The sequence below is a fragment of the Calypte anna genome, chromosome 14 (genome assembly GCF_003957555.1).
Source record: "Calypte anna isolate BGI_N300 chromosome 14, bCalAnn1_v1.p, whole genome shotgun sequence".
Lineage (NCBI taxonomy): Eukaryota > Metazoa > Chordata > Aves > Apodiformes > Trochilidae > Calypte > Calypte anna.
The window spans coordinates 3,324,322-3,334,866 of NC_044260.1; the positions used below are offsets into that span (position 1 = coordinate 3,324,322).

At 43.5% G+C, this 10,545-nt stretch overlaps 1 protein-coding gene across 2 annotated transcripts in view; it reads left to right on the forward strand.

Moving 5' to 3' along the window:
- IL4R (interleukin 4 receptor) overlaps positions 1 to 6,190 on the forward strand; it is a 13,508-nt gene extending 7,318 nt beyond the window's left edge. For both annotated transcript variants that reach the window (XM_030459602.1, XM_030459603.1), the window contains exons 4-10: positions 28 to 182; positions 798 to 952; positions 1,524 to 1,680; positions 2,472 to 2,571; positions 3,157 to 3,226; positions 3,365 to 3,441; positions 3,543 to 6,190. In XM_030459602.1, the coding sequence (XP_030315462.1) occupies positions 28 to 182; positions 798 to 952; positions 1,524 to 1,680; positions 2,472 to 2,571; positions 3,157 to 3,226; positions 3,365 to 3,441; positions 3,543 to 5,307 (2,479 nt within the window). In that variant the 3' untranslated portion in view covers positions 5,308 to 6,190. The remainder of the gene's footprint in view (positions 1 to 27; positions 183 to 797; positions 953 to 1,523; positions 1,681 to 2,471; positions 2,572 to 3,156; positions 3,227 to 3,364; positions 3,442 to 3,542) is intronic.
- The last annotated feature ends 4,355 nt before the right edge of the window (positions 6,191 to 10,545 follow it).

Here is a 10,545-nt window from a genome sequence, read left to right on the forward strand (position 1 = left end):
CACATAATCTTTTTGCCCTTTTTTCAGAAATGATGAATGTGTCCCTGAGAATGGAAAGGACACTTCCAAGTGCACTTGTACAATATCTCCAGATTATTTTGTATCAGGCCTCACATATATTCTAGCTCTGCAGGTCAATGGGACAGATCTGTGGAATTACAGCATTACGCCAGCGCTGGTTGGTAAGAAATTCTTCACTCTGCCAAGTTCCAGGCTTTGCAATCCTACCTAACTCCTCATCCATTTCATTGGAACAGTTTTTTCTTACCAGAGGTCAAAAGTGCCATGCTGGCTTAAATGCAGAATTCATTTGGCTTAGAAACCTGATTCTGGAGTAAATTTTTAAGAAAAGAGTCTTTAGTAATGTGGCAGGCAGGGGGGGATTTTTCTTGTAGCTATACCCTCTCAGCTGCCAGCCAGCAGCAGTTTTGGGGGCTTAGGTGTGCTTTACTGCATTTTACTTGTGGATGTGCAATTTGAGGATAAATAGGAATGTGCTACTTACAGTTTCTAGAAGAACACTAGGCTATCCATTTTCTATGCAATTTCTACCATTCCTGTCTCTGTCATATTCATACATTTTTCATGCTAGTGGAATTACACCCCCAGTCAGATGCAGTGCTTGTTAATTAATGCCTTGCAGTTGCTGTGGTTTTGCCTCTTTATCCATGTACTACAGTGTTGTGAAAAGGCCCAAATGCATTGCTTGCTCTGAGATTCTGGTGAATGTTTGTCTTTAGTTTTCTTCAGTGCTTTGCCATTGCCACATCTCCTTGATTGTATTTTTCATCATACAGTTAAGCCAAGGGCCCCCAGGAATCTTGCCATCAAGAAAACTGCAAATGGTAATTTCAATCTGATCTGGGAGGAGAGTTACTCTCCTCTGTCCATGCTCTCTGGACAGCCAGTCATCTATGAAGTGAAATACTGGAGGAAACAGCACCCAGCAGAGGTAAGAGCCAGTCTGTTTATTTTCTGTCTCTCTGGAGCTTTCAGGTTTAAAAAGTCCTCTGAAAAGTCTTGGGGAAAAAAAGTCATGAGCAATGGTGTAAGGGCCAGCAAGGGCAAGTCCCACAATGTCCCTCATCCCACATGTGCCACAGGTTGCATTGCTTTGTACTTCATACATTGCAGTGGACTTCAGTTGGGCCTGAAAGGACTGAAACTCTTCTGACTGCTGCTCACAGCACACAGGGCAGAGACTGAAAATGCAGTGCTTCTGTTTCCAGAACTTCATTTCTCTTTAGACACCAGGAAGCTGAAGGCTGCTCATGGCTTCCTGGAATCCTTGAGGCATTTCACACACTCTCTTGAGCAATCCTGTGCTTGAGGGCTGGGCTGTTTCTGGTAGGGAAAGAACATGGGTGGTGGCATGTCAGAAAGACCAGCTGCTCATAACAGCAAAGTGCTGTATCACACATGGCAGACTAGGTGGAACATGCAACACTGTTGTCATTAAATTGCTGTCACTAACCTTTCACCTCATAAAAAAATCAAGGTGGACTTTCTCACTTTCTTTTCAGGTTTCTGTAAAAGCAATCAACTACCAGGCAAAAAGCTTTGAAATTACTGCAAGCTCCCTGAGGAGAGGGTATGATTACGTTGCAAGTGTAAGGTGTAACTATACAGACTACCCAGCCTACTGGAGTGAATGGAGTGAGGAAGTTGAATTTCACAGTGGTAAGTGTTGTCATAAATAGCAGCTTGCTAAAGGATGGTATAGATTTGTAAACCATATCTCACACACCCTGCTGCTCCTCTGAGATAAGAGTTACAGAACCATTATCTTCATCCCTTTGAAAGTATTGTGGATACATCTGTAAAGGCTTCCAAGTAGATTAAATGTAAAAAGGCAAGTGCAGAAACTAAGGAAGAGAAGAGCAAGGGAAGTTGCATTGTTTAACCCTTGTGGGGAAAAAAAAAAAAAAGGCTGAAAGGGGATGTGTTTATTTTCTATACATATTTCATGAAGTAGATGCAGAGAAAGAGAAGAGATATTTAAACTAAAGAATATCCTTGATGCAGGGGCAAGTGGGTATAAATGAACAAGAGATACTTAGGCTGCAAATCAAGCAATGCTTTAACTGCTAGAGGGCTGAGAAGTCTCTGGAGAGCAGCAGAGAGGACAAGAAGCATAGGTGCACTGCAGTGGAGGTGATAATGCCATTTTAGGAGTTGTGTGACAGGTTTGTCCCTGAGAGCTGACAAATGGCTTCACAGTGCGTGTTGACTCTCCCAGCTCATAACATTCATGGGAACTGACTGCAGTGCCTGCATTGGCCTTTCAGACATGCCAACCACCATTACCATTGGTAGCTGTGTATGTTCTGGTTTTTATCTGCTGGAGGGTTTATTTTGTATCCTCCAGAGAAGTGGAGTTTTTAATGAGAGAGCAAAAGAAGAGCAATGGATTTGCTATTGTCAGTACTTGTATTTATATACACATGTAAATGTGTATGTTTCTTTAACAGATTACCAAGTAACAGCTGAGGACATTCTGCAGATGGCTGTTCCTGTATCCTGCATACTGATCATGGCAGTATCTGTAATTTGTTACTTCTGTTTTACCAAGTATGTATCATTACTGTTCAAAGGTTTTATAGAGTGGTAATTTGCACATGTATCAGTATTGCTATTTATTATCTGAGTGTCTGGTAGTACAGGAATCTAGGATTTTGTTTTTCCTTAGCACCTTCATCTTGCTGTCACAAACTAGTTCCACTCTGTCATTTTCTGAATATCTATTCTGAATAACTGAATATTCTCTATTAATCTTACTAGAATGGGCTTATTAAAGTTTCCAAAGCAGGCTGCAGTTTGGGATTTTTCCATTTTGGGGTCCAGTCTTTGCTGGAGTTCCAGTAGTCATGGTTAAATATATGTATTTCTTTTTAAATTTTTTTAGGGGTAATGTGAAATTGGAGTGCTATCTATTTCACACCAAAACCATGTGACTGTGGTTGTGCAGAGCAGTCACACACCAAACATATAATTGCCTTTGCACTAGTTTAATGAAAAACAGCACTTGGGGGTGTACAGAGCAAGCACTTATTGTTGCTGCAATTTAATGCAGATGGCTAAGGGGGAGAAAAGAAAACTGTACACTATAAAGCCTAACTGCAGTTAAAGCAAACAATTCTAATTCTTCCCATGCAGAGTGAAGAAAGAATGGTGGGATCAAATCCCAGACCCAGCAAAGAGCCATTTGGTTGTTAAAAATGTCAAGGTAATTTAAAGATTTGCAAAAAATAACTTTACCTGGTCACCAGAAGTAGGTCATGTAATGAATGCTACTGTCTGGCTACTGCAGGGGATACTAAATGCAATTCACATGTGTCCTAAATCTTACTTCTGTCTTTATTAGTTTTCAGTTTTGTGCTACGTCAATGAAATTAAGTTCCCTTTCCATGACTTAAAGCACAGCTGTATGGAAAACCAAATGTAAGTAAGATAAAATTAAAAGAAACCAACCCTCTGCTTTATAACATAAAGTAGTTTCCTATTACATAAACATTAACTGTCCTTTTAACTTCCAAAAACAGAAGTTGCACAAAGTGTCTGGCTCAAAGTTTGTCAAGCCAAAGCTTCAAGGGAAAAGATAACATCAAAAATGTTGAGAAATCTTGCAGCTGCCACAGCAAGCCTGGAGAGTGGTTTCCAAAAGGCACCAGTGCAGATTTAATCCCTGAGACAGTTCTGGTTGAAAAGTCTATAGAAATCTGTGAATGTTTAACAGACGTTAAGGCTGACACCCAAGAAGAGACTACTAGTGACCATATTACTATGTTTGAGCCTTTTGAGTGTAATGCTTTCAAAGACCATACTGAACACAACGATGCACTAGCTAGCATGTTTATTGAGCTCCTGGCAGATGAAGACAATGTGCAAGACAGTGGAGACCCAGACATCCTCATAGATGTGAACAGAAACTTTGGGAAACTTGAGTCAGTAAATCCATCACTGCGAAGTCCAAGAGAAGGTGTAGCCCAGAGTCAATGGCCATGTGATACATCTCATACAGTCTCACTTTTCACAAAAGCCTCTCAAAATGAGTACAACTGTAGTACAGCCAGCAAGAAGTCAGGACAATCAGAAGAATCCTTTGAATCTGGCTACCATAGCTCTAGTATAAATTCTGCTTCTCTGGATGCAAGAGATCTTCAACACACAGTTCATCAAAGCCTTTTCCTGTGCAGTTCTGACAGTCAGCATGACGCATGTGTTCTGATCCAGGAATCTCCAAATAAACCATCTTTTGGGACCAGTAAAGACAGAATAAGCAACCCTACACAAAGGAGTTTTGATATCCTTATGTCACCACCTATGGAGCCCTGTAGTTCTGCCTGCAAGAGCTGTGACATCCTTGTATCTCCATCCATGGAGCCCTCTGGTTCTGCCTACAAGAGCTTTGATACTCTTGTGTCTGCATTCAAGGAACCAAGTAGCTCTGCATATAAGAGCTTTGATGCCTCTATATCTCAGTCTATGGCTAAGAGTAATCTGCCCCTGTGTTATAAAAATATGTGCTCTGCACCACCTTTGACAGAGTTTTCAGAGACACCAGAACTTAGCTGCAGAGAGAAAATTTATCAGCTCCCTAGCAATCAGTCATGTTACACAAAGTACAGATCTCCCTGCAATGAGCTTGATTTTCAAAACTCGCACTCAGAACATACTGATCTTCCACCTTTCTCCACACGTGCAAATGACAGTGCTTTAGCTTTCCTACCAGAGGAAGAAATACATAAGCAAATAACATATCAAAATGTTCAAAAGAGAGACAGCATAATTTCTTTCCCTATTGGACTTCAACCATTTGGTTATCAACCTTTTAATAATTCAGTTAAATGTAATGGTACATACTGTGACAATGACAGTGAGTTTGTCTGTAAGTCTCTATATGAACCTTTTATTCATCTTTTGTACAACAACCCAAGAGAAACACCTCCAGAGACAATAGTCTGTGACCCTGACCAGAGGACAGATGACAACGTCGGTTTGATTGTACAGGGTTTGGACTGGAGCATTGTCCCAGGTTTAACCTCTAGTGAGAATGTCACACAGACCAGTGATGGCAGTCTTTGCATCCTCAACTCTAAAGAGCTGTCTTGTGATAGCAAACATGAAAATACCAGCAGAGATGAACAGCTGCTGCACTTGTCAGAACTGAACTGTCAAGGTTTTAACGTCAGAGAAAGAACTGCAATGGGGATGAAGCCTAACAGATTTAATTATGATGGTGAAGGAATGCAAGGGAGCAGCAGTAACAGACCAAATACTGACTTTCAGTGCCACATGCACAACTAGTTGAGGAAACTTGGAAATGCAGGGGAAAATGAAGAGGTGATGAGGCATGCAGTGGGTAGGAGTTGTGGCTCAGGAGAATCACAGGATGGCATTGGGCTGAACTTGGGAAAGAAAACAGCACAGCCTCTGGAGCTCCTGGTCAAGTTGTCACCTCTGCTTTTTGTGGATAACACCTGTTCTGATTCTGACACCGACACCATTCACAGTGAGTGTTCCAGACTGGCACCTGCAGTTAAAACACTAAGAACTGTTGAGGGAAAACCACAGAAGGAATGAGAAAAAAGTGACAATTGTACGAGCCCGAGGACAACTGCTACATAGAGGTAGCCTGGCCATGCTTGCCAAGACTGAGCCAAGCCAGTCTGTGGAAATGAACTGTATGGCAATTTGAAATGTTTGCCTGCTCTTCTGCTGGTGTCTGCTGCAGCTCAGGCAGAGCTGACACTTGTGGGTGCTGCAGGGCTGGATGCCTGTGTGTGTGCCTCTGAGGAGCAGTGGGAGGGGGGGCTCCTCAAGAGTACAACTTCAGCTCTGCCAGGGGATGAAGCCAGAGCTGATGTTTCTCTGTCAGTGGTGGTTGTCTAAAAAGTGGGCAGCAGCTGCATGAAGTAGGAGTTCCTAGTACAGCTCCTGTGGTTATTGCCCTGTCTCTGTGTTGCCAGGGAAGCTCACAAAGGTGGTAAGGAAGGTGCTGACACCTGTAAGTGGATGTGGGTGCAGGTTGAAGAGAGGGGACCAGCCTACCCTGACTGTATCACACAGCTTCTATAATTTATTTACCAGAGTGGTGGGAGGTCCTGTGTGCCTGGTCTCAGCACAGGAAGAATGTTCCTATGCTTGCTCAATCAAAACCTGAAATAAAGATTACTGTCATTGGGCTTAAGCCATGCTATTATTGATTATTAGTCTCCTACTCAGTAAAAGCAAGCAGAGTTATTCCCAGTTTCCACAGATGTAAAAGGAATCAGATGTTTCCAAGCACTGTTTTCACAGAAAGTTTATCCAGTTTATAGTCAGACCCCCTAAACTGGTGATTATTTTTTCAGCTTCTTTTTCTTATGCAGTCAGAATAGGAATTGTGTCTGCAGCTTTAAGGCAGCATATACTTCTTGTTGGATAATTGTTCTAAAAGTTTTACTTATTACTCTCAGCTTTTCTAGGCCATTATCGTATTTTTGGTATGGTAAATTCTACCCGGTGTGCTGGCAGTGGTACAAAATAGTTAAGAACCATTAAGAAGTTTTGTGCGTATTAAAATATGGATGTGTATTCTCACTGTTTAGAAAACCCTATTTGCATTACTGTTCATAAGAAAGGAAACTGTAATGCTAAAAACAGAAACTGATTTTGTGTGGTTTTGTAACTATAACTTTTGTACTGTGAATCTCTCTCCGAAGTTCAGGTTGGCCAAGTAGTGCAGGTATCTGTGCATCAATTTTTCAACTGTAAAAAATGGCATGTAAGCCCTGAAAGGAGACTCACAATGAAGTGTGTGTTTAGATGTGATAGTTAATATTTGTATAGGCCCTGGTTTATAGCTCATTTTCACTAAGGCAGTGGTTAGTGAAAGATTCTGCTACTTGTAGCTCAGGCGCTGATTAACATGTTATTTATTTGTTTGTACTGAAAATACCAAATTGAATTTTACTCTCACTCAGGTGAAGTTTAATTCTATCAGAAATACTCTTTCTTTGCATGAGGAGAGTGTGCTTTAGGTAACATCACAAATTCTCTGAGGTGGGAGAGCTGTGAGGCAGAGAGACAAAGAGGCTTCCCAGGATCCATCAACCAAACCTGCACTAGACTGGTGGAACAGGAACACAAAGAGAGACCATGGTCCACCTCTTGAGTAAGATGTCTCACTTCCCTAAATCCAAACAAATTTAAGCAAAAACCCATGGCTGGTTATTGCAGCTACCCAGAATGGTTTGCCCACCGTATACTGTAGTAGCACAGGGCTGTTCAGGGAGGCCCAGGAGCACTGCTCGTGCTTCCCCTACTGCTTCTTGCACTCTTGCTTATGCTTTTTGTGAAATCCTCCTGGGAGTCTTGCACTTGGCTGGATCCATCCAGCTCAGGCTAGAAAGCTGTTTGCTGCAGCACTCTTCTGATTAGCCCCAGCTTGATTCTGCCTTTCCTTGACTTTTTTATTCCTATGTAGCTGTGTCCTCCTTTCTCCTCGTTTCTGCTGGAGGGCTTTTTTTTTGCTGGAGGGGATATTTTTCCCCTTTTCTCCTTCAGCATTTCTCTGATGGAATCAAACTGAAGCTCTTGGAGAAGAGGGAACCCTATTCCTATGCCTTTGCATAACCCAGAGCTGGTGATAAGCACAGGGTTGGCTGGGGACTGTCCAGCTTGCTCCTCGTCCTGCAGTAGGCATGGTATGAGGCTGCAGTGGCAGCCAAGTTCATCTTCATCTTCCACTGCCTCCACTTTTGCCATTGGGGCTGTTGCTGTGCTGTAAAATGCAGGTAGGTTTGGGATGGCAGGTTTCTGGCCTAAGGTGAAGATGTGCCTGGAGTGTTCCAACTGTTCTGGCTGAAGCAGCTGAGCCTCTCCCCCAGGACCCACCTGTGCTGGCATAGCACCTTCCCCTCTGAGAGAGGGGCTTCATTCCTGAAGGCTGGCACCTTCCAAGCATGTACTTTTTGGCTAGTGGAGTACTTCTGCCAGGACAGAGAATTACCAGTTGAAGTAAGTGTACTTTCAGTGTTTTTCAGTTTGTTCTGTAAGACTGCAGTGCAAGTGGAAGCTTGTGCCAAGTTTTAACCTAGGTATAATGCCATTTATTACTCACAGTCATTCCAACTCCCCATGTTTCTTAACTGGCTGCCTCTACCACAGATTTTTAGCCTGATCACCATGAATGAAATAGCTTCCTGAGAAAAGTGGGTGTATTTCCAGTTCAGGGAAAGCTTAATTCTGATAGACTGCTTTTCCTTGCAGAGAATGCCGCAGCCTTGCCTTGTTTTCTTTCTCTTCCTGATCAATGTCAGCTCCTTGGAGGTACAGACCTGTACAGAACAGATGTTGGCAAATTCCTCTCAACTACAAGGTTTTTCATTGCCTCTGGAAAACTAATAGTAACCACAAGATAAGCGTGAGACTAGTCAGAGCAGGAGTTTGAGGATATGGGATCCAGTTTTTGGAGGGAGGGACAAGGTGAAGGAGGGTTCAACTTTTTACATAAGTTGCCTCAACATCTTGCATTGCTCACACAGGATGCAAGGATGTCTGAGAGCTTATCATCATGAGCTACAAACTTTATCTAAGAGAATCAATTATTTTAAGTATTATTGCATTCTATCAGTGACATGGCCAAAGGAACAAAGGCTGAGAGAACCTAATGAGGGGGTTGTGACTTCCAAATCTTCACTCCCTAGTGTTTACTCTTGACTCTGGAATTAGGTGAAGAAACTCCATCATGAATAGAGACAAGACACTTTGTTTTCTCTGTCTCTTCTGTAGAAGACTCCTTAGAGAGCATGATCTGTGCACTTCTAACAGAGCTACTTCCAAAGTGTAATTTTGCATACAGTTGGCTTCACAAAGTACAGCTGTTCTTGATTGATTCTCAGGGGAACTGTGCCTGTGCAGTGCACAGGAATACACACACACACACACACACACACACACACAGATTGTTTCTCCCCCTCTGCTGACTGCAGAGAGCAAGGACTGCCCCACACTCCCACGTGCTGATGTATCTTCATTACACGTTACCGGGAATTTCAATTTTTTTCTCGATGCTGCCGTGACTGAGGCAGCCACATTGCAACCATGGCACACAGCCATCTGGGCCCCCTGAGTGCTCTGTGCTGATGAGTTTGGAAGTCAAGCAGCAGTTCAGCATGAACTTGCTGACAATGAAAACAATAAACTGGTCTGGTTTTCAGCTGTGGGAGTATCATCTAAAAGCAGATTGCTCCAAAGTAATGGAAATAAACAGCTGAGGGAAAAAGAGGGCACTTTCCAGATACCTCACTAACACACAACCAAAATTAAAGCTTGCTAGATTGCCATACCTGGGCATGTTTTTCCCATGTGAAATCCTCCTTATAACAGCCTAAAAACCTAAGCACCACTGGCTTGCTAAGTCCTGAATGTTCTCATTGCTGTGACAAGCTGAGAAAGCAATGTTGAGAGGAAATTTGCATCTCTGCTGTACTCTGGCCAAAGGTACTTTGCTCTGTTTGCCCTTTGTGATGTCCTGCTTTCATTCTGTCCCTTCCATGGCTTTCTACAACACAGAAATTTCCACGCAGCCACCTTCAACCCCTCCAGCTAGACTGCAATATGGAAGAGAAGCTGGCTGCAGCCCTGGAAGAACAGAGTGGGGAACTGACTGCTGGGGCACATCTATCTGTGCAGCAGGAGGAGCAGCTAGCAGCTGTTCTCATCTTTTTTTTGCTCTGAACTGGAATTCTTTCTAGAAAACTCTGACCAACTCTGACCAGGTGCAGGAGACATAAAATTCTGTATTATGAATGAAGAATCAATAATAATGGTAACGGTGCAATTGAGCCTGTGAACCACAGCCTGCCTTGGACAGAGGGATGACTGCCCTGGCCCTGCCCAGACCATGGAGTGTTGCAGGTGTCCTAAGGAGCTCCTGGGGTTCAGTGGTGGATCAGCCATGGCTGCATTGCTGTCTGTGCACCATACCAGCAGGGCCTTCACAGCACTGTGGTGTTTGTCCTCTGCATGAAGGTTACTGAGTCAGTCACAAACACCACTGGGACTTTCCTGCTAGCTGCTGTTTCCCCAGCTCTTAGATAAGGGGCAATTTGCCATAAGCTGCAGAGTTTGAGGTTGGCTGCTTTTCCTCAGCTCAACCACTGCTGGTTTCACTTGCAGTGAGCCATCTGTACAATAGCAAGAATTTTATAACAGGGTGAGAAAGCACTGGGGATAGAATTTCCACACCTGGCTGAAAGTTGTGACCAGTCCCCGGTTCTTGTCTCAGTGCTCTAGAGAGTTGCTATGAGCACTACGCCTGCACTGGGCATGGCTGGCCCTGCAGTTCGTGTCCTTAGTGAACACCTGGCACATCCCTGCAAATGACATGAGAAGGCACTACTGTATGTTCTGTGTGGGATGGAGGTGCTGGAGGCTGCCCAGCCGTGGGGGCATCTCCTGCAGATCCCTGCTTGCCACCTGAAGGCAGCATGCAGCCAGAGCCATCAGCTTTTCTTTCCAAAATGGAAGCGATGCCAGAGGTAGGAAGTAGTTTCGTGT